The 24,192-nt window shown below is 42.4% G+C and overlaps 1 protein-coding gene across 12 annotated transcripts in view; it reads left to right on the top strand.

Annotated features, from left to right (window-relative positions):
* ATG7 (autophagy related 7) overlaps positions 1-24,192 on the top strand; it is a 235,970-nt gene that overhangs the window by 61,266 nt on the left and 150,512 nt on the right. For 9 of the 12 annotated variants that reach the window (XM_033437376.2, XM_033437372.2, XM_012534811.3 and 6 more), the window contains 4 exons: positions 20-223; positions 1,484-1,599; positions 6,344-6,419; positions 20,357-20,437. In XM_033437376.2, the coding sequence (XP_033293267.1) occupies positions 20-223; positions 1,484-1,599; positions 6,344-6,419; positions 20,357-20,437 (477 nt within the window). Of the gene's footprint in view, positions 1-19; positions 224-1,483; positions 1,600-6,343; positions 6,420-20,356; positions 20,438-24,091; positions 24,143-24,192 lie in introns of those variants that run through there. The other 3 variants (XM_049715542.1, XM_049715540.1, XM_033437375.2) reach the window with 2 other exon arrangements.

The following is a 24,192-nucleotide window of genomic DNA, read 5'->3' as shown; positions in this document are numbered from 1 at the left end:
TATTCCTTGAAACTCACAGCTGGTCATCAATGCTGCCTTGGGATTTGACACATTTGTTGTTATGAGACATGGCCTGAAGAAGCCTAAGCAGCAGGGAGCCGGGGACTTGTGTCCCAGCCACCCTGTGGCACCTGCCGACCTCCTGGGCCCATCACTTTTTGCCAACATCCCTGGCTACAAACTTGGCTGCTATTTCTGCAATGATGTGGTGGCCCCGGGAGATGTAAGTGGATTTCTTTGTTATTCCAAATATTTCCTACAACCGTCTTGCCCACTAGAGTGGAGAGACCCAGTTCTTTCCTTTACGACTATTTAGATATTGTCTTTTAACAAAGAGAAAAATTCTCCATTTGGGGGGCGGGGCAGGGCCTTATCCCTCTATGAGCCTTGTTTGACATCATCAACTGTGTCCAGCTCTTCCCTGTTCGCCAATGTAAACGCAGCAACAAACCATTTTTATGGAAAGCTCAGCAAGGAAACTGCAGGCTAGATTGGTTCCTGGCAGCGCTTCGCGCTGTATTCTGTGTGGATTCTTAGGGTATATTAGTGAAGAGGGTGTTAAATGAGGAGTCTGAAGACCCAGACTGCAGTCCAGCCTCACGGGATTATTCCAAATAAGCTCCCTGTGCTTCTGCAGGATGGGACTCTGAGGCCCAGAAGGTTGTCAGACTCAGCTTGTCAAAATACAGGATTTCCAGTTAACTCTGAATTTCAGGTAAATAACGAATAATATTTTAGTATAAGTGTGTCCCATGCAATATTCGAGATCTGTTTATACTAAAAGATTATTTGTTGTTTATTTAAAGTTCAAGTTTAACCGGGCATCTTGTATTTTATCTGCCAACCCCAGTAGGGGAGGGACGAATACTTGCCCTGACTATTAACAGTGCAAGGTGGTTCAAACATGGAAGTGCTCTGAGCAGCAAGCACTACACTGTTCCAACGTAAGGTTCTGTGTTCTTAATGCTGCCATGGAAGCAGGGTGAGCAGGAATGGTCTTTCATCAGAAAAGGCGATCACTTCTAGTGAAACAAAGCAGAGGTGTTGTCCGTACCCTCCCCTCCATTTTCACCTTCTATTAAAACTTGTTCCTCACTGATTTACACCTCTTCTGGATGACTGGCTTTTGTGTCTTCCCAGTATAAAGACAAAAATATCCTCTTATGTGAAGAAGGGTGGTTAAGGGTACTCAGTTAAGAGTACAGGACGCCACTCCATGTGTGAGGCAGCTGGGCCCCCCATCTTTAATTTGTTTATAACTGCTAGTCCTTCTTAATGTATTACCTCATTTAGTTACCTAACTTGTATATTTTGATTTTCTTGGTACTTGCAAGAAATGGTATTATGTGAGGCTGACTGATCTTTGCCAACAGTGAGCGTCTGGTATGTGATAGAGCTTTATTGTGGAGGAGTTTCATGCTTCACACAGCTGGCGTTGGGTGGAACAGAACTTTGCATTCACGTCAGTGACTGTTCTCTGTAGTCAACCAGAGACCGGACCTTGGACCAGCAGTGCACTGTGAGTCGTCCAGGACTGGCCATGATTGCAGGAGCCCTGGCGGTGGAGTTGATGGTTTCCGTTTTGCAGCATCCAGAAGGGTGAGTTTGCCTTTTAGAGATGGGTGTTTAAGCAAAGAAAGCTTTTGTATCTCCCTTGGCCTTTTCTCAGTCTGAATTTTCTGAGAATTATATTGCGCTTTCCATCCTCAAAAAAACAAGATTTTAAAAAAACCCAGTGTGATTCTTTGGCCTGGAGGACTTGTCATTGTGATCTTTGGAGCTGTATCTCTGCATCCTTCTGGAACTGAACTCTCCTAGAGTTAATTGGTAATGGATAATAAGGAAGGATAAAAATTTTGGTAGTGGCCTTAGGACCTTCATGCATTTATCCTCTTAATATGTTTTGATCTCCTTAGCCCTGAGCACTTGTAAGGCAATACGTGAATTACATAGGATAGAAATTGCATTTAGCTGTATGTAACAGATCCATCTAAAGTGACTTAGCCCAAAGGGTACAGCTTGATTTTTCTCATGCGGCAAGAAGCTCAGAGGCAGCATCCAGGGCTGGTACAAAGGCTCCGATATGCCATCGGGGACTGTTTCCTTAGCACTCACTCAGCCACGCTTAGCTCCCTTCCTTATGCTTGTCACCTGTGGTCACAAGATGGCTGCTCTGCCAACAGTGTTGCTTCTGTGTTACACGTAAGAGGAAAGGAATGTCCAAAGGATGAAAGTTGTGCTCAGCTGAGGCTGCCCCCTTTTAAAAGGCTCTCCGGGAAGACTTACCCATTGATTCTAAAACTCCTATATCACATGACCTTGCACTCGTAATTGCAAGGAAGACGGACAAATGTAGTCCTTTGGCTGGGCATGTTGCCTCTCTCAGTGAAACTGTGGTGAGATAGAAGTGGAGAATACATTGGGCAGGCGCCCAGTACTGTCTGCACATTCATTTAAAAACAATTCTGGGGCTTTCCTGGTGGCGCAGTGGTTGAGAGTCCGCCTGCCGATGCAGGGGACACGGGTTCGTGCCCCGGTCCGGGAAGATCCCACATGCCGCGGAGCGGCTGGGCCCATGAGCCATGGCCGCTGAGCCTGCGCGTCCGGAGCCTGTGCTCCGCGACGGGAGAGGCCACAACCGTGAGAGACTGCGTACCGCAAAAAAAAAAAAAAAAAAAAAAAAAGTTCTGTATGTATTTTAAACTCTAGAAGATATTATTATTGTTATATAGTTGGTATTCATTTCATTTTGCTAATATTTTCCTTTTTGTTACTTTTCTTTCTGTGACCTTGAGCTTCCATCCAAGGGCATTTTCCTTCTGCCTGAAGAATACCCTTTATTATTGCCTTTAGAAATGCCAGCGACAAAGATATTTCAGTTTTTGTTTGTCCAAAAATGTCTTTGTTTTATCTTTACACTTGAAAGCTATTTTTGCTGCGTACAGAATTCCAGACTGGTGGTAATTTCCCTTTAGCAAGTTGAGAGTGCACTCCTGTTGTCTCTGGCTGCCCTTATCCTGGTTGAGGAGTAAGGTGTGTACCTGGTTGCTACTCCTTTGATACAATTTGTTTTTCTCCCTCTTCCCCTACCTTCAGTTGCTTTTAAGATTTTCTCATTGTCTTTGGTTTTCAGAAGTTGGGAACACATACCTAATTCTGTTATTTGTTATTGTATACCTATTTCTGTATTTATCCTGATTGTGCTTTTTAGTGCCCCTTGAATCCATGGCTTGATGTTTTTTACCCACTGTGGACAATTTTCAGCCATTATCTCCTAAAACATTGCTTCTGCCCCTTTCGAGTCCCCAGTTGCATGTTAGAATCAGCCTATGCTCTTTTCTGTACTTTCCATAATTTTGTCTTTCCTTACTTCAGTCTGGCTATTTGGTTTTGGCTTATCTTCCAGTTTACTAAGTCTTCCTTCTTCTGTGTCTATGCTTTAAACCATCCATTGAGTTTTAAATTTCATAATTATATGTTTCACTCTTAGAGTTTCCATCTGATCTTATCTTATACATACCCTCTTCTCTGCCAAAATTGTGATTTTGGTCTTTTTCATTCTTTGAACACATTTGATCATGTTTTTCTTTTAAGTCCTTATCAGTAATGTCCATTAATGGGATCTCCTATGAGTCTGTTCCTATTGTCTATTGTTTTTATTGGCTTTTGGTTATGTATTGTCTCCTCATATACCTGGTTTTGTTTTTTTTTAAAAAAAACAAAACCTTTTCATTATGGAAATTTCAAACATATATGAAAAGATATATATAGATAGGTAGAGATATAGATAGATAGATATAGATATCTTCTTTCTCACACACACACGCACACACAATTTGTGTATATACGTAGAAACCACCTTGTATGCACCACCCAGCTTCAACAATTACCAGTCATCATTTATCTGTACTACTGTCCACAGTTTTTCTCCTTCCACTGACTTATTTTAAAGCAAATCCAAGACATAGCTTTCATTCATGAAAATATATCTTTTTAGTATGTATCTTTACTATTTTTACATATAAAAACAAATTAAAGGCAATTTCCTAATATTACCACATATCCAATCAATATTTAAATTTCCTCAATTCCTTGTATCTTCTTGGCTATATTTGATTGAGTACTGGACATTATATTTGAAAAATTACAGAGATGTGATTTACATTTCTTTCTGGCAAACCGCTAGGCCAAGGGGACTACCATCCTAGAACATTTCATCCAATTAGGGCTTATCTATTTCCGGTTCACCGTTAGTCTGAGGATGCACCCCTGTATGATCCCAGTCCAAACCCTGGATGTTTCCCATGGTTCCTCCTTATTGGCAGACCTCAACTCTGGATTTTCCCATCAGCCTCATGAGCCAGTGAGTATCACTGTTCAGCTTCTGAGCTTGTGGCCACTGCTTTTGGACATTGACAATCATTTTATGGGGGCAAATTCCCCTTGCAAATGCCTGATTTACCTCTGTGGGCTTCCCTCCTCTTATAAACCTTAGCTCTGTAATTCTCCCTTACTGTGGTAGCTCTCTGATGCTTTCAAACGGAGGTTTGTGTACTTTGTCTAGCTTTCCTGTTTGTTCTCAATGAGGGGACTGGTCCTGACCACTTAGTCCACCAATGCCACACCAGTTATAAAAGTATTTTTTAATTTATTAAGCACTCATAGGGTTAGGCTTGCATGTGAGAGGAAGGCAAGGAGTAGGCTGGTGTGTTTTGTTTCAACTTGACCTTGGGCCTTTCGGTAGTGTCTATGTGTAACACATTGTATATATGTTATATTACAGATATAAAAATTAGCACAATTGTGGTCTAGACACCCTCTCTTCTCCAAGCAAGGAGAAGATCTTACTTTATGACTTATAAATAACAGAAGTAATTCATCTTATAATAAATAAAAGTGAGACAAAAATTAAATTAATTTTAAAAAATAGAGTCAGTAACTTAGAAAAAGAAAGAAGGAAGGAAAAGAAGAGAAAAGGAAAGGAAAGAAAATGAAGAAAAGAGAGAAGCGAAAGAAAACTTAGTAAACAACTTAAGACTCTCTCAATATCCGCTGGAGACCGTGCTCTCAAGTGTGATATAGTGAAGGCAAACTGGAGCCAAACAGGTGTTTACACCTCACTGTGTGACAAACACATTGTGATTTGTCTTATTTTCAACCCTTACTTAGTGCTTACGTTGTGCTAGGCATTATTCTAAGCACTTTACAAATAGTAATTCATTTAATCCTCATAGCAAACAGATTAGGAAAGAACTCTTATCTGTCCCATTTTTGATGGGGAAATTGAGGCATAGCGAAGATAACTAAGTTGCTGAAATTCATGAAGCTGATAAGTAGTAAAGCTGGGATTAAGCACAGCCCAGTTTGGCTCCAAACTCTGTTTTTAATCACTCTGCTATGCTGTTTGTAATACAGGCAGGAAAGAATTGAATTTTTGAAAGATTTGTTTTTCAGGTTCTGAGAAATCAACATGAATATTCTATTTACTGTATAACTCAGAGTTCTTCTCTGAAGTTGAAAAGATAGCCTCTGTACTATGTTGGTAGCATATGTAACAGTATAGGTGCTTCAGAGTTAAATGAAAATAAGCAGCTTTTTTTGTCTTCCTCTCATCTTTGTCATCCCCCTGGCACCTATGTTTATTGTGGCCCCCTGACAGGAAGCATTTGGGTTAAAATCTTTCAGAGCTGGCTCTGAGTCCTTGACACCGACCCCTCTGTCTGCCACATTTGCCTTGGTCATAGGCTAAAACCAGGGTCTGTGTCACGTCTCTTCTGTAACGTAAGTAAACATCAGACTGTTATTCGGGAGGGAGTATTCGTTCTGCCCAATTAATCCCTCGCTTTTCTTTCTCCTTCCTCCATCGTGGTAGCATTTACATCACCCCAGCAAGTTAAGGTTGGAAGGTTTTCTGTTTCAAAATTTCAATTCAATTCAACAATGTGCTGTGGTGTTTTACAAGACTATTTGAGAGTAAGGGAATTAACATTAGCCAGATGTTGCACTTGGCAATTTATCTAACTTACTCCTAATTCATTTCTCACAACTGTCTTATTCCTATTTTATAGGTGATGGACCTGAAGCACAGAGAAATTAAGCAACTTGCCTGTGCTCACAAGCTCTGGTCTTTCTGACTCTAAAACACAAGCTTTTTCTTTTTTAAACTATTCTTCTGCCTTCCTCCCAGGGAAATTAGGGGTTTTTTTTCCCTAGCTTATGCTGCCTAGCAAGGGGTGTTCGGTTATCCTTATAAATCTTATGTGGACCTCCTCCAGATCGTCCTCACAGGAATTAAACATAGATTTTTATGAAATGAACAGCTCTCATGGTTTCCTTTTCTCAGGGGCTACGCCATTGCCAGCAGCAGTGACGACCGCATGAATGAGCCTCCAACCTCTCTCGGGCTCGTGCCTCACCAGGTTAGTGACTGGGAATGAAATCACAGTTCTGGACCCGATCCCAGTGGTGCAGTGGGAAAGTATTTGGGGTCATTCCAGCCCACCTCTTCTCCACCCTCTCTACCCTCCAGCTTCCCTGGTATTTCAGTGGGAATTCTTTATGAGCACCTGGAGGAGATCCCATTCTGCAGGATGGTGACGAGAAGAAATCCTGTACAAGCAGCATTACCCAGAGTCTTGATTTAGCATTTAGCATGTTGACTAGGGGCCTCGTGATGGAGTAGAACAAGAGAGAACGGGCTTTGGAACCAACCAGACAGCGGCTTAAATCCCAGCCCGGCAGTTATTAAGATGGCCTTCCTTGGCCAAGTCATTAAACTTCTCTGAGCCTTAGTTTTCTTATCTAGAAAATGGAGTCAAGAATACCGACCTCAGCTGGTAGCAGTAGAGATGAGAGATGTTATACAGAAAGGGCTTAGCGACAGTGCCTGGTACGTCACAGCCCTCAGTAAATGGTGCTGCTAGTTTTGTTGCTGTTGTTTATTATTACTGACTCCTTAATAATAATTAAGAAATAATAAATAGTAGAAGCCAAATAACAGAAGGCTTTCTGGGCATACATGGGAAAGCCATTGGAAGTGCACAGTGTCACCAGACAGTGGGGTGTCTTTTCAGAAAAAAGAATCTGAGGCATCGTAGGGAAGGTCCACCCATAGAGAGCGAGAGAGAAAAAAAGCAGTGGGATGAAAATGTTAAATTCGTGTTGCCTCTTCACCAGTTTTCGTCACTATGCTTTTGGAGGTTTTCTGGTCTTACTTTTCGGAAATCATTTCTCTGGGTTCCGTGTGTGTATCTCAGTCTGTAGCAGGAAGGCTGTCTAGTTAGGGGAGCAGTGAGAGCACCCGACAGTCCCATCTGGGGGCTTGTGAGGACAGACTCACCGACGCGTGCAGAGAGCGGGGTAACTCACGCAGGTCGCGTTCGTCTCTCTCGCTGCCTACGCACACCTGCCCTGTCATTTTCTGGTTGAGGGTCTGAATCAGAAGAGGGGAAATTACTTGTGCACGGTCACAGAGGTATGCCGAAATCCATACCTAAACTCGGCACTCTGACCAGGGCTGCGTCTGAGGTTTTGTGAGTGGAAATAGCCCCGGCCTGCATTTTGGGAGAGTTTGCTTCGAATCGCTGCTCTGGGCCACTTGCCCTACATCACCTGTCATGGATTTGTGTTAGGTCACTTACCTCCCTGGGCCTCAGTTTCTGTATCAGTAAAAGCAGGTGCTTTACCTTGTGTGCAGGATTGTCTGTGACGAGGCTTGGTAAAGCACACATCACCATGCAAATGTGACTTTTCCAGCCTGCCGCACTCAAGATGGCATTTATTTGACATGAATGGGTTAATCTTTTCTGCAGAAACACTTCAAGTAGGACCCACTAGGCCCTGTAATAAGCCCCCCTCATCCCCATGAGGAAGCTGTCCTCCAGAGCCAACCTCTGCTGTGGACGTGCTCATCTGAATCCTCACCCTCATCCCTTTTCACATGTCTCCTTCCGTTCTTCTGACCTTGAGATGTGCCCTCACATCTCCTTTACAGATTTCATGCTGAGAAGGGCCTTAATTAAATTTTCAGTCGTGCCCCTGCACTGGTTTCCTTCTTGAAGTCCTTTATGTTAAATTACCGCAGTTGTAGTTTTCTCAGTGCTGAGGCCAGAGGGCAGAACAGTTTCTTTATAGAAGGGGTCCGGTGTCAAAATGCATGTGCCCATGTTTTTACAGTACTATGGCAACTAATCCCTCTCAGTGTTATTTACCCCCATGGAGGCTTGCAATTGTTTGTCATTCACCCACTCTTCTAGTTCTTTCTCCTAGTTTTCAAATGTCTGAAGGATTATTTTGGTTGTTGGCCATCTCTTCATTTGGCCTTTTCAAAGTCTGAAGAATAATGCAGCCATATATGGGAAAAGCCCAGTGTGTGTGTGTGTGTGTGTGTGTGTGTGTGTGTGTGTGTGTGTGTGTGTGATTACTTGCTTACATTATTTCAAGTTTCAAGCCTTTATTTTTAGCTACTTTCTAAAAAAGACAGTGGAGAAAGAGCTTTAAAATTAGTCAGGGTAAGATGTTAAAAAAAAAAAAATTAGTCAGGGTTGTGTGGTCCCTATTTTATAAGGCTTTAAATTTCTTCTTTTTTTTTTCTTTTTGAAGTGGAGTGAGTCCATTTATGCAACTGTGTTTTGATTAGGGGACCACCGTTTCCACAAAAACACTGGCTGTGTTGCAATGCAGACTCAGCACTTACCCCCTCCTTTTCCTGGCTCTCTTGAGACAAATGACTTCCTGTTGGAGAGGAACTCGGTAAACCCCTTTGTGTGCTTTGTATACAGAGAATAGCCAGTGACGTTCCCCGGGCTCATTTTTTCTCCGTTCCCCAAAGGAGAGTGTTTATTAATTGGCCCTTGTGGAATGAGATGTAGTAGAAAAGTGATAGTCCTTGGACCGAGAATCACAAGGCCCCCCACCAGCGACTCATTGTGTAATCTGGGGAAAGTTGCTTAACTTCGCCCATGCTCTCTGCGTCTCAGCTCTCCCCCGTGTCAGACCTGGGAGGCCTGAGGATTACTTAGTCCATCTCTCCGTGGGACCACAGGCCGAATTTGGCTTATCCAGAGATTGGTCAAGTGCAGAAAAAGGCTTGATTAGTCCCTGAAATTCAGTGATATTCAGCCTGAAACAACCTCTTATTGCATTTGAAAACCGTGAAAAAACCATTTGAAGGTGAGAAAACAGGCTTATGGGTTTGTTCTTTTTAAAAAGTCTCTGGCCCACTGTGTGTGGATGGGATTCTGCAAGCAGGCAGCAATGAGTATAAGCCACTTTCTGCCTATGAAGGGAATGTTTTTTAATTTGTCATTTTTATCTATGTATAAAATATACACAATCACACAAATCATTAAGTATACAACTTGGATTCTCACAAAATGAACACCACTCATGTACCCAGCACGCAGGTCAAAATGAAGTGTTATCAAGTTCCCTGACATCCCCCCATGCTTCCTCAATTATCACTGCCTCCTTCCCACACAGAGACACGCAGCTCTTGGCTCCAAACACCTTGGGAGACTTTTGTCTAATTTTGAACTTTCTGTAAATGAAATAATATAATACATGGTCTTTGGAGTCTGGCTTCTTTGCTAGAGAGAACTTTTTCACTGTAGATCTTAGCGCATACTGTTATTCCCTCTGCTTCCCAGCAAGTGGGATCTTTTATTTAAAAAAAAAAAAAAAAAAAAAGGTGGCGGGGTTGTCTTTTCCTGGCTCCTGGGGTGGTGACTGTTCTGTGAGGCCAGACCCCTTTTTCTGGTTCTTTGGCGGGAGGCACAGTTCAGGAGTTATCAAGTGTCGAGGCCACTCCTGATGTCTCCAGGAAGTTGGTGTGCAGGCTGGTGAGACAGAAATGTGACAGAAATTAACAGCCGATGTAGCTGCTGATCATTTGACTGGACATCCCTCAGAGAATGAAGAGCATCGTGGCAATTCAGTAGTTGTCTGAAAACCATGGTCATGAATATAGCAGTCCTGCTTTGATACCAACATGGACCAGGCAGTTCACGTTTTTTCTCTTTGGGCAAATGGACTCTTGGTCCTCAAGTACTACTGAATGAAGACCCTGGATGGGTATGCCCCTCCTAGGGGTTTAGACTTGCCAACCCCATAGTTCTCTTGGGCTTTCAAGTTCTTTGTTTTAGTTACTTTCAGAAGAGTAGAACAAAGCCCAAACTAGGACAGAACCTGGGCAGGGACCAGCCTGGGAAATCTCCCAGTGAGACAAAAGCCGAGCTAGAGTTGTGGTCTCTAGCCAAGCCTCGGCCTGCTCTTGATTTGGCCTGTCTGCACAGGCTGTGCCCCACAAATCCTCAGGCCGTTCGCTTTCAGTAAGGTCTCTTTACCGTGCTCCGAAATGCTGACCTCGGTGTGCCTCTAGGGGTGTGGACGGATTGACTGCTGAGGAAGGAGGGTAAGAAGATAAGCACTAAGAGCGTATTTCCTGAGATGTAGCCCGAGAAAAGGAATCTCCTTCCCCCTCTGATTCTGTACCCCTCGAATTGATGGCAATGGAAAGGGCAGGAAGAACAGACAGTCCAAACGTCTGCTGTTTCACCATTTCAGCCACTGTGGTTTGTGACCTGTTCATCCTCCCTTCCCCCTCCCTCCAGTCATCCCTGCAGCAGGTGATCCCCAAACGCTGACGCCGTGCCAAAGCGCCATTAGGTTCAGAGAAGTTCGGTGACCGGCACGCAGCACAAGCGTTTGGTTCCACTTGCCTTTGGAGTTTCTAAGGTGGTGGATGTACCCCAAGCCACTCAGATGTGGTGAAGTCTCATTCCAATGGGGAGGCCCCTGAATACAGGAGGGATTTGGGTTCAAGATCCGACAAGGTCTGGGCTTCCCTGCGTGCAAGGCCCTAGAAGAAGAGAGGGGCATTCCCCGCTCCTGGCACACAAAGTGGGGGATAAATTACACACAGTGCCAGAGTTCCAGAGCGTCTCAGGTAGCATCTCTTGGCCCAAGAGGACTTGGGCGTAATTTTATCAGTTGAAGGACGTCACTTGTGCCCCACGAGTTTTGCTCACCCGATGGGGCTGTCCTGTTTGGGAGGCTCGCGTGGGAGGGAACCAGAAGGCTCTGGATCATACAGATCCGATTAGAATCCCAGCTTTGCCTCTTAATTTCATTTTCATCCATTTGACAAACGGGTTCAAGGCGGTTCTTGCCACTTGTCACTGTGTGACCTCGGGCAGGTTACTGATCCTTTCTGAACTTCATATTTTAAATTACTAAAACGGGCATAATAATATACTAAACAACTGGGATTCATGTACAGATTAAATTACATTATAGATTAAATTACATTAGCACAGTTCTGGCCACATAAGGGACATTTGTAAATGTTTTTATCTTTCTCTTTCACTTTTAATTAAAATGGTAAAGTGGGCGCCTATCTAGCCTCCTAAAAAGGGAGTTACAAGGAATCTCGTAAAACTCTGGAAGCAGTGAGCGTGCAGGGAAGGGTTGGAAGGATTAGTTCCATCCTGCGCTATTTTTCTAAGGATGGCGCTGGCTCATTTCCACCTTGCTTCTTCTGCCCCTTGGTGGCCCCTGTTTGACAGTGAGAGGTGGGTCAGTGGTGGGAGCTGAAGCTGTTGTCTGAAACAAAGACCTCTGTGGTGCGCCTGAGGTTTTGCATTTGCTAAACTTTATTTTGGCGTTGAATTTGGTTAAGACTCTCTGCAACATCCAAGAGCAATGCGGAGTTTGGAGGTAGCTCTTATTTATGCAAACTCCAAGCTCTAGAAATACCGCCAGGCCTGCTGGAAACCGGTGTGAAGTCAAAGCAGCAGGTTTCTGCTGTGGCTGCAACTGTGCCTTCTCAGAATGGCTGTTTATTTCTGGGCATTGGCTCTTCACTTCCCATCCAGGGGAGGTTGATTTTGGACGCACGCAGCAGTAAGCGGCAACTTGCAGCGAGCAGCAGTGAGCAGTAGCTGGAAGCAATATCAGTCCCCGGACCGGGAGTCCTAACTGCTAGACCACAGAGGCCAGCGGCTAGGGCCTAACCCCACAGTTCTAGCCTGGCTTGTCAAGAAAGAATTCAGGCAAGGAGGCAGAAAGTAAAGAGAAAAGTAGAAAGTTTCTTGGAAAAGCAAAGTACGTGTGGAAAGACGCATGGGAGAACTGAGAGAGAGAGTAACGCCTTTAGGAAGTTTAAATCCTGTATGAGGGGGCAGTTTTCCAGGTTTTTGTCTCCCTTCTGGCCAATCATCTTGCTTTGTCCCCCCCTGGCTAATTTGTCTCAGGACCCTCCCCTTAGGTGCACACTTACCCCACAGTCAAGATGGACCCCGACGTGAAGGCATCTGGGAGAAGCAAGAGTCACCATGGCATGGAGTTGTCCCCTGACTTTTGACCCCCAAGGAGCCTTTCTACACATGTGTAGTGTCTCCCTTGCCCCAAGGAGGGGCGAAGTGGAGATCCCTTGATCCTTTACTCAAACGAGGTTTTGCCCCTCTTCGTTTTTGCCATGACTGTTATCTTAAGGCATCCACAAGAGACAAAACTTGGCTTTTTACCCTGTCTCTGTCATTGCTTCCATTTCGGAGAGCAAACAGGAGGCTGATTTTAAATGTCTAACCTGAAGCCCACCTATCTCCTGTCTCAGGAAGTGCAAACAGGAGGCGAGTTGTAAGTGTCCGGCCTGAAGCCCATTTTTTCCTGCCCCATGAAATGTTAACAGAAGGCCAGTTGTAAATGTATAACCTGGAGCCCATCTATCTCCCACCTCAAGGTGGGCTTGGGGCTCGAGCCGCTTTCACTCAGCTTAGGTGTAAACACCATGAGGGGCTGCCCAGAATGGAAGAGACCCCTTTCTATTCCTGATCTATTTATTTTGTAGCTGACTGGGCATAAATGACTGAAGATAATTTAATCCACTCAGACCCTGATGGCAGCCGTCTTGATATTGAGTTTTTGGTTTTGAGGGGGTGTTTATTTGTTTTTTAATTCCTCTGGTCTTCTCTTTCTTTCTTCCGTTCTTTTTACCTTCTCCTTGATTTTCAGCCTTTTCCCCTAGACTTGGGAGAGAAGGAACAGAACTCAGATCCCTGGCTTTACCACTTGGTAGTTGTAGAATCTTGGGTGAGCCAAGCCACTTCCCTGAGGCTCGATTTCTTTATCTAGAATACAGGGGAAAGTCCCAGGATGGTAGTGAGGGCAACATGAGATGAGTATGTGAAAACACTCCAGAGAGCCAGACACAGGGATGGCACGTAGCAGATATCGCTCCTCTGCTCAGTCCCCTAGGCCACCATTTCCACAGGATGTCAGGACATGCCCTCCTGCAAGGCTTCCAAGGTTAGGAGGGAGCAGTTGTTTCTATGGAGGGAGAAGGGAGGGGCGTTAGCACTTTAGGGGAGGCACAGGAGAGGCAGAGAAGATGGGTGAGTTTGAGAATCTGAAAGGCGACCAGTGTCCCCCCTGCAACGTAGAGAATTGGGAGAGCACAGGGGAAGAGGAGGAGAGGCAGGGCCTCACAGGCCATCTTAAACCCAGGGGCAGCGGAGAGCCGTTGAAAAGTCATAAGCGGAGCGGTGACATGATCAGGTTTGGCTGCTGTACAGAGAATGGACCGGAGGAGATAACAGAGGATCTGGGCATAGAATTGGAGTCCTTGAGCCTTTAAGTGGAAGACAGCCTAATCCAGGGATGGTGCATCAGAATCACCTCGGGAGCCGTTCCAGAATACACATTTCCCAGCCCTGTTCCAGATCCACTGAATGACAACCTCCAGGGACGTTAGGTGTTTGAGAACAACGACTTCATTCTATAAAGATGGTTTCTTGATGGCATCCTATGGGACAAAGCACGTGACTCGTCAAGTTAACACGGACCAAATCCTGCTTGTTGGTCATGGCTTTTGAGTTTTGTGCTCCCACCGGCCCTAGTTCTCTTTCCAAAAGGGCCCTGGACTCCTCCTAGTCCCTAGGACACACCCCCAAACAGGTGTTCCTGCCTTCCAACCTTTGGACGCTAGTTAGATGCGCACAGGTGCGCGTAATGAATCCGGCCGGGACCGCCCACTGTCCTCCTGGGAACCGCCCCGAGGGGGGAGGGAGGCCGGGAGCCTATATAGGCCTGGCTCTGAGGCTTTGTGCGTCATCTCTGTGCTCATCTTTGCTCCTTCCGGGTGAGGGGGCGTGAGGCCTTGTTAGCCAAGCGCAAGTGCAACCATGCGCCTCGCTGGTGTTTGAAGACGGGGATTCAACTCAAGCTCCTTCTGCCCTTTGTGGGGCCTGGGGGTGAAGAGAGGGAAGGGAGCCAGGAAACCGCAGGTAATTGTACTTCTCCCAGCTTCCCAGGTGGGGTTTTTAAATATTCAGGGGGTAGCGAAGAGACGCGTGTTGTAGAGCTGGTCTGTTCGTAGAACACTCTTTCTTTCCCTGGAAGGCTACTATTCAGGGGGTAGCGAAGAGACGCGTGTTGTAGAGCTGGTCTGTTCGTAGAACACTCTTTCTTTCCCTGGAAGGCTACATTGGAAACTGATGCTGGGGGGGCTTTTTTTGGTGGTTTTTTTTGTTTTGTTTTTTTGAGGCAGAGGGATTGGGGGCAATAGGGACTTTATGCTTTCATTTTGTACCTTTCTGTATTGTTTGGAAAATGTTAATGAGGTTATGAACCTTTTTTAGTCACCTTTTTTGAGGCATAACTTACGTACAGTCAAATGTACCCGTTTAAACGTGCATTTTAATGAGTTTAGACGAGTGTGTACACTTGCATATGACCACCACCACCGCAAATGAGGTCCAGAGCTTTTCCATCCATCCCCAAAACTGACTTTGTGCCTTTTCTATGGTAATATCCCCACCCTCAGACCCAGGCAACCACTGATTGGATTTTCATACAGGCCATTTTAATATCTTCTTTATTCTTTTCAGCATTAAGAGGAAAAAAAAACCTTCATCAATGTAATTTAGAAAATAAAATATGCAGCGAGGCAGGCAAAGTTTGGCCCCTCTAGTAGAGGCGCATGTGTGTGTGTTCGTGTGTTTGTGGAATTGGCAGTTTTTCCCCCTCTAGGGAGGGGAGAGATTGAGAAGCCAATAGTATTCGGGAGGCTGTTTAAAAGGAAGTTAAGTATTTAAATATATTTAAAAAAATAGGAAGACAGGAGTAAATATGCTATGGGAGTACGGGTTATTTTTTTGCTCTTTCGTTTTCTGTCATGCTTATTACTTTTATAATAGGTCGAATTAAAATTTTTAAAAAGAGCTGTTTAATACTTACCCTCCTTTAAGGAAAGATTGACGGCAAATATTATAATCAAATAAGGGTTTAGCGTAAGCTGTGTGTAGTCCCCAAAGTTGGAAGACTGTACCTTGAGCCGTGTCAAGAGGCCTTAGAGTGGATGGAGAAATCACTTTATAAAATCTCGTCATTTAGATGTTAATTTAGATGTGGCTGAATTAGCCGGGTGTGGTGGTACTATGCATAAAAAACGTGGAAAGGAGGCAGAGGCTTGCTAACTGCTTCCATCTGCTTTCTGACATACAACAGGTGATGGTGAGGGTATAGATTAAACCACGGGAAGGGGTAAATGAGGTTGGTAACTGAAAGCATCTTCTTCCAAAGGCTCTGAATCACCTGGGCTCTTGTTAAACACTCACATGCTCTGGCCTTACTTCAGATCTTTTCAGTCAAGTTCCAGGGGATTCTTCTGATCAGGCAGGCATCGAAAAATACCAGATGAACATATTGTTTCATATACTTTGCACACTTCTAAGTAGGAGGATGTTGGTGAATTTTTCTCCACCCAAGCAAGGGACAAATCCTTATAACTTCTTTGATTGTGAATTGGTGCCTGGCCTCTCTAAATAGGTAGAATATATTTATTAGGATTTTGCATCAGGTGCCTGGATTTTAGATTTGCTCTGGGATTTCTATGCATGTCTAAGGAAGGTGCTAAAATTTTAAGTAGCAACTTCTGCTCTTTAAATTTTATGCATTTCTTGTAAGATTTTAGGGAACACAGCATATTGTGGAAGCTCAGTGCATTTGTAATACAGGGGATTTAAAGAGTTGTTGATGGGGAAGGACTTCATATTGCCTGGAAGATGTGAATGGTGGTAAGATGGAGTTTTTCTTGTGGTTTATTTGGGATGTGTTTCCTCTGAATACTTCAGGTATGAATAATTTGGTTGGCTTTGGGATGTTTGTGTTTTTCTCATCCACTCATTTCATAATTAATAATTAGTATTTGTTATGAGCAAATCACTGTGCTATGGACAGATGCAAATAGTTCAACCTATATCTTGCCCTCTAAAAGCAAGAGAGATTAAAAAGTAATTTTTTAAGTAATTATATTACACAAGCTGATTCTAAAACTCATTTGGCAAGGCAAAGGACCCAGAATAGTTAAAATAATCTTGAAAAAGAAGAACAAAGTTAGAAGACTCATACTTCCCAGTTTCCAAACTTACTACAAAGCTACTATAATCAAGACAGTGTAGTACTGTCATAAAGGTAGACATATAGATCAACAGAATAGAATTGAGAGTCCAGAAATGAACCCTGACATTTATGGTCATTTCTTGCCAATTAAACGGGGGGAGAAGAGCCTTTTCAAGAAAGTATTGGAACAACTGGATTTCCACATACAAAACAGTGAATTTGGACCCTTATGTCACACCATATAAAAAAACACCTCAAAATGGATTGCAGACCTAAATGTAAGAGCTAAAACTATTAAATAAGAAAACATACTAACTCTTCTTAACCTTGGGTGAGAATTGGTTTGTTATCTATGATACCAAAAGGCCAAGCAACCAAAGGAAAAATAAATAGGACATCAAGAAAGTAAAGTTCTGTGCTTCAAAGGACACCCATCAAGGAAGTGAAAAGACACCCCACAGAATGGGAGAAAATATTTGCAAAATCATATCTGAAAGAAACTCATATCCAGAATATATAAAGAACTCTTAACATTCAACAATATAAAGAAAATCCAATTTAAAATTTGGCCAAGAATTTGAATCTACATTTCTCTGAAGAAAGATAATATGAATGGTCAAGAAGCACATGAAAAAATGCTCAACACTTAGTCATTAGAGAAATGCAAATCAAAACCACAGTGAGCTACCACTTCATATTCATTAGGATGGCTACCTCAAAGAGACAAGAAGGTGGAGAAATTGGAACCCTCGTATGTTGCTGGCAGGAAAGTAATATGGTGCAGTCACTTTGGTCTTCAAAATGTTAAACATATAGTTACCATGAGATCCATTAATGCCATTCTATATATATATATACCCAAAAGTTATTCAACTTGTGAATAAACAAAATATGGTATATCCATGTAATTGAATAGTATTTAGCAATAAAAAGGAATGAAATACACATGATACAATATAGTAAGTGAAGCCAGTCATATATGATTCTATTTGTAGTAAATAGGCAAATTAGGCAAATCAATAGAAATAGAAAGTAGATTAGTAGTTGCCAGCATTTGGGAAAAGTGGAAAATGGGGACTAATTTCTTAGGGGTTCTGAGTTTCTTTTGGGGGTGCTGAAAATGTTCTGAAATTAGGTATTGGTGATGTTTACAAAATTCCATGAATATACTAAAAGCCACTGAATTGTATACTCTAAAGTAAGTTTATGGTACATGAATTTTTTCTCAGTAAACCTGTTATTTTTTAAAGAAATAACTATTACATAAGTTATTTTGGTGATAAATACCAAAAAGAAGGATTTCACGTAATGAAGGCGTTATCTCTAAGTCAAGTGGTGGGTGGATTGAGTATTTATGAAAGAGGTGTGTTTGAGCTTGAGTGACTATTATGGAAGATGTAGATTTGGTTATATAGCTGGTTCCCAAAGGAAGAGCTCTGAGTCACAGAATTCGGCGTGAGACAAGGTCAGCAACGCAGTAATGTCTTTGAGAGGGACGTTGTACTTGAGCTTAGTAGTTGTATGAAGCCTGTGAAAAGATCAGAAAGGCAAAATGGGCCCAGATTAGGGGGGACCTTGAGTGCCAGCATGAGGAATTCTCTGCTTTTTTGGTCAGCTCTAGGAAGCTGATAAAAAGTGACACACCTCAGAGCTGTGTCTTAGGAAAATTAATCCATAGCAGAGTGTTGGATTCAGTGGGAGGGAGAGAGCTCACCTGTGGAGGTGCCCGTTAGGAGTCTGTCGCAGTTGGTGTGAGAACAGGCCTTCCTCTTTTGAATTTCCTAAAACTGGAATTAGTTTGGTGGAGTTCTGAGCCTTCTGAGACCAACTTGGGGAATTTGAAAGGCCTCACACACAGATGTTATTCTACTTCATTTCCTGGGAAAATGAGTCAGTTTCCTGGTAAAGAGCTGTCTGGGGTGCTAAACAATGGTGTGGGTGCCCCTGCTTGGCCACCCCATTCACTTCGGCTCCTTTCTGTTGCTCACCACCTGTGTTTTTGGTTTATATTTTCTCTTTCCTTCCTTCCTTCCTCTCCCTTTTCTCCCTTCATTTCCGCTCCTAACTGGGTCTACTGTCTCCCTTCCCTTGGCCTTTAACTCCGCACCTCCAATCGTGGAACAGTTTAGCAGAGAAAAATACCAGTATTTCTTTGCACAACACAAAGTTTATTACCTGTATGAGAGAAAAGAGAATCAGGAGACCTTTTCATGAAACCTATATGGAGACCTTAACCTGTAGGCCATATCAGTGAACATTTTCATGGAAAATATGCTACATATGATAAATATTTTTCTAGGTAAATTTAATATTAAAGCCATTGAGATAGAAGGAGACTCACTATGAGAATTCTTTGGGCCTGTAACTTCCAGATCTCATGAGGATCTCAACATATCCATTTGTGACCTGCCGTTATAGTCTTTTCTGCTGGTTTGCCATCTCTTGTTTTGGTGACCTGGAGAGCAAACTTAGGACCCTGCTTGTGCCTCAAGCACTGTATTAGGAAATGGTCACCACCTTCCTGAGATACAGAGAACTAAAGATTGTCACATTTTCAAAGGTTCACCGTGAGGCCAGCTAACTTATCCCAGCTATCTAGCTTATCATTACTACCAAACACTCTCTTGATCTTGGATTACATTGAAATCTCATAACATATAGATAACGACGTTTAAAAGATTGCTATAGGCATTTCCTTTAAGGTTAGATCTTCCAGCAATAAGTATGCAAATGTAACTAGACTAGTTGCAGTGTGGGCTTAAAGGTGGAGTTGCCCACACTCAGAAGCCTGTCTCTTTAAAGAGTCCGCCAGGTTTCCTTGGTTTTGTTTTGGGGGAGTGTTGGTAGGGTGGCTAAAGGCAACAAGGACTGGGGGGGAGAGCGGGGGGGGGGGGGGGATTGGTTCTTTTGCTGTATTCAAGTGAGGCTGTTAAATGTGTGGTGAGCCCTCACATTGAAGACAAAAGCTGTGCCGTCCTGAGAGGGAGGGAAGGGAAAGGAAGGAGAGAGGGAGCCCAGGCCAGGGCCTGGCCAGGTTTGGGAGCAGGGGCCCGCTTCTGAATCTTAGCGTTGTCACTTTTTGTTTACCTGAGCCAAGATGCTTCACCCTTCCCAGCTGGAGTTTCATCAGTGGGGTAGTTGTCAAGACCAAATAAATTAACTCAAGAGAAGATTGGTGGTGTTTGGCTTATTGTAAATGTTGAGTCCTATGGAGACTTCAGAGATTTCACCATACATATTTTTAGTAATAATGTTTAAATGATATATGTAACAGTTGAAAGTCCCCTTTTGGTGTCAGTGTAGTTCTGGAAGTGTAGTGTCTGGATTACTTAAATTATAGTTTGCGAAACCTGGTTATAACTGACACCCCGTAAATGGAAATGAGTTGTAATTCAGAAATTATAACTGAGGTGCTCAAGGTGGCGCTGTTTCCCCATAAACTTGGTAATGCGCTCCATTTTATCCCTATCTGTTCCAACTCAGGCAAGTAACCGGATCTATATTTAGGACCATTTCTGCCTTCTGTAGTCCCCAGCCCTTCTTACTGAGGCCGCACTCCAATACCACATCCTAAAAATGCACACTTGTCCTATATTCACTGTAACATACATGAGAATTGTCAGTAATAAACTAGTTGACTGGTTATATATTTGAAGACATTTATGAAAACAATACTTCAGATTTTACAGCTTTCTTTTTATATTTTGGAGTCAGTTTGTGTTTAGGTCTCAAATATGTGCAAAGCTTGTAGACCAGTTCTTAATGGAATAAAGGACCTCATATAGTTCTTCCTCAAACTGATTATATAGTACGAGGGAAAATATCTACATTGAACTTCATTTTTGTGAATCTGTACCAGGAGCACCCTATTAATTGTTTCCCACTTGTCAGAAGCGACACACGTACTTCACAGGTGTGTCATTCTGGGCTTGATGTGCCTTGTTGTGTTTGTTTTTAGATACGAGGATTTCTGTCGCGCTTTGATAATGTCCTTCCTGTCAGCCTGGCATTTGACAAATGTACAGCTTGTTCTTCCAAAGTAAGTCGTTCTACATTCATGGGACTTGTTTAAAATGAGCTCTTCAGCCTTACTAGCCAGAGGCACTGAAACCAACTGAGGGCTTTCTGTGGAGGAGGGGAGGGCCTAAAAATGCCAAACCAGAAAGGATTGTGTTTTCATTTTATCTGTATTCATTCTCACGAGAAGCCAGCCCGAGAAAGTGTGGTTTATAGTGTAGAGAGAGAGACTGAATTAGATTACTATAGTTCTGTATTAGTACTTGAATCATGATGGTAATTTGGACTCGAATTTGAACTTTACTCGTCTTTGTTCCTCCCCAGAGAGCTCCTCGCTTGTACCGACCATCCCAGAGCAATTTTTAAGTGTTACTCAGGGGATGAGGGGTAGCAGGCGGTCCTGGTGGTGTGTCTTTCGGAGATCTACGTAATGACAAAGAAGGAGTAAACAGAGATTAGGGCCCTGGATTGGGAGCCAATAAAAGGGCCCATTCAGCTTTGATCTTTCCAGAGGCTCTAAAAATAGAGCTGGTATGTCCTCCATTGTAATGGGAAACGGCTGATGTATCTCAAAACTACAGTGATGGCATCTCATTTTTTAATAGGCTTTGAGATAGTCTGAGTTATTTTCACATGTACACTGTGTGTTATAGCTGATTTCCTTTTGGATACCTCTTTAAGCCTTCTAATGCCCAGTGATTTAACCTGGGCTTTTAAAACTCATGATTCTTGATAAGACTTTCATGTTCAAGTGTTATGCAAAATAGCGTTGGGGTCATTAATCCCAAACTCTGGCCTCTCGGTTATAATTTGGGACTTTGCTGTGTAGCCTACATCTGGCACTCTGAAAGGGATTGAATTCTAGGGATAGTCTCTCCACTCTGAGATGACAGGCACGCTTTCTTTGAAAACTTTACCTGGGTCTTGTCTTATGAGAAGCACAATCCTGACCAGTCAGTCTCTCTAAAAAGTTGACTCAGGGGGTTTCCCTGGTGGTCCAGTGGTTAAGACTCCGAGTTTCCAATGCAGGGGGCACGGGTTCGATCCCTGATCAGGAAACTAAGATCCCACATGCCGTGCGGCACGGCCAAAAAAAAAGTTAAAAAAAGTTAACTCAGATTTGACAAACAATGTTGATAAATTTGGTTAATTTTAGGTGCTCAAAAACTTAGAGTAGCTCGTTCTCTCTTTTCTTCAAAAGTAAAGTAAGCTCTTGTTCTATCGTTATGCATCCCAAGTGTCTCTGTTGAGATTTAAAGCTGTTTGTTAGTAGTTATCTGTGAGCTCCTTTTTTCTGTAGGTTCTTTAAGGCATCTTCTATCTTCTCAAGTCAGGGCCTCAAGGACGTCTGTGTGCACTTCTGTCTTCAGAAATGCAGGTTTTAGGATTACGTGCTCTTCAGTGGAGCACATTTTTTTCTTTGAATGGCTAAGCTAATTGGTCTCAAAATAACTTGGCAGTATTAATTTTCATATTGAAATTGTTTGGCACCGGTGCCAGAGGTTTTTCTGTGGCTTTATGTAAATCTGGTTAGTCAATGAAATAAGGATAATTGGGTTCTCTAAGTGAAATGCAAACACTCATTTTTTCTTGTTCTATTTCTAATTAAATTAGCCCTTGAGGTACTGTTTACAAAAGGATCACAAGCATACCAGCTAGCTGAGGTCCCTTATATTCTTTGAAAGAGAATAGCTTTGCATTTTCTTTCACACTTATTGTAAGCATTAAATTAATTATAGGTATTACTTTTTTGTTAGCAAAATTATTTCCCCTTGGTGGTCATTCTGAGAGTCCTGCTTTACATAAACATGCTGGACGATTTAATACAAACTGACTTGGATTTTAACAGCTGTGCTATTCCCATAGCGATCACTTTTCATGTGGTCTGGGTATTAAATTTCTTTTGTGCTGAAAAGGTTGCTTCATTGGTGCATGTATTTCCTTACAGTAGAAACACAGCATTTACTTACTTGGCTAACTTATTTATTCGCTTAGGAGGATGTCATTCTCTATTATTTGCAAACCCAGCATTAATACTTTGAAATGACAAATCCAATTACGTTTTCATCTCTGTGCATGTGAATTTTTCTTAATTCATACTTAGCATAATATTTTTTATACTGAGTCATATCATAGTTGTTATTGTTTCAAAAAAATTCTTTGAGGCTAAAAATGACTTTTAAAAATTTCTCCTTTGACATCCATGAAGTAGTTTTCCCTTGGTAGTGTTCAGTATTTTTGCTTTTCCCCCCTAGCACTAAGGCCATGCTTGTGTCTTGATATAAGCACAAGCACAGAAAGATTGGGGAGGTAGAGTAAACCATGCTGAGTAAAAATGCCTTCATTACCTTATTTACATCAGTAAAATAGAGACCTTTCATAAGGCCTGAGGTGGGGAAGAGTACAGTTCTCTGCTTCTGTGGCAGGGAAGGCTAAATCATCTACACGCAAATTGTTCCTTATCCTATTTGATTTTAGCTTGGCATACAGCCAGGTGAATTGTTCCATCTTCCAGAAAAAATATTGAAGAATCTGGAGGGAGGAGGGTGGTGAGGAGTTGCTTTCATTCCAGTTTCTATTTATTGCCTTGTAAGACTTTCCAAAATGATAGTATCTGTCACTAGAATTTCAAAAAACCCTATTGGAAGGTATATGAGTCCTTTTTTAGGTTTCATAAAGGAATTCAGAGCCAAATAGTTGTGTGGAATTGCTACCAAAGGGAAAAGTACAGATTTGAAACCGATATTCTTGAAAGAATTTCTTATAATACATGGAGTTAATTTGTTGTTTTTAGATTTTCACCTAAGTAATTGGGAGGAAGTTAGGGTATTTGGAGGGGTACCTTTCTATTTTGATATAATTTTAAACTTACAGACAAGTTGCAGGAATAGTACAAGGAACTCCTTTACCCAGATCCCCCATGTGTTTACATTTTTCCCCATTTGTGTGTATGTGCTCTTCTCCCTCCCTGCCTCTCCTCTTTTTGTTGAAACTGAGAGTGAATTGGAGACATTGTGATTGTTCGTAGCTAAGTACTTCAACATATGTTTCCTAAGAAAAAGGTTCTTATCTTACCTAAGCACAATGCACTTACCAAATTCAGGCAGTTTAATGTTTGTGTAACAATACTGTTATCTAATACACGGTCCATATTTCAGATGTTGTTATTTGTACCAGTAATGTTCTTCATAAGTTTTTTCTCCAGACCAGAATCCAGTTCAGGATCGGGCATTTAGTTGTCATGTCTCTTTGGCTTCCCTCAATCTGGAAAAGTTCCTTAGCCTTTCTTTGTCTTTCTTAACTTCACCACTTTGACATTTTGCCAGTTATTTTGTAGAATTTCCCTCAATTTGGATTTGTCTAATGTTTCCTTATGATTAGATTCAGGTTATGAATTTTTGGCAGGAATACCAAAGAAATGATGATGTATCCTCATGTCAGGAGGCACATGATATATTTTATCCCCTTTGGTAATGTTAACTTTCCCCCTTTCCATATTTGTAACTACCTTCCCCAACAGTGAGAAACCTGGCTCCCAGTATCCTGCATATATTCAGTTAACTTGCTCAAGCCTGGAATACACAGAAAGTAGTTCCAAAATTGCTAGTCCATACTACTGCAGATAGTAAACCTATTATGTAGAGTTTGATCATTGTGCATGGTTCTTTTTTTCTAGGCAAAATTTACATACAGTGAAATGCGTGAATCTTAAGAGGACAATACTATAATTCTGACAAACACATACACCCAGGTAACCTACATTTCAGTCAAGACATA

The sequence above is a fragment of the Orcinus orca genome, chromosome 10 (assembly GCF_937001465.1).
Source record: "Orcinus orca chromosome 10, mOrcOrc1.1, whole genome shotgun sequence".
NCBI classification, from domain to species: Eukaryota; Metazoa; Chordata; class Mammalia; order Artiodactyla; family Delphinidae; genus Orcinus; species Orcinus orca.
The sequence above is the reverse complement of the archived record's forward strand: the minus strand, read 5'-3'. Positions and strand labels throughout refer to the sequence as shown.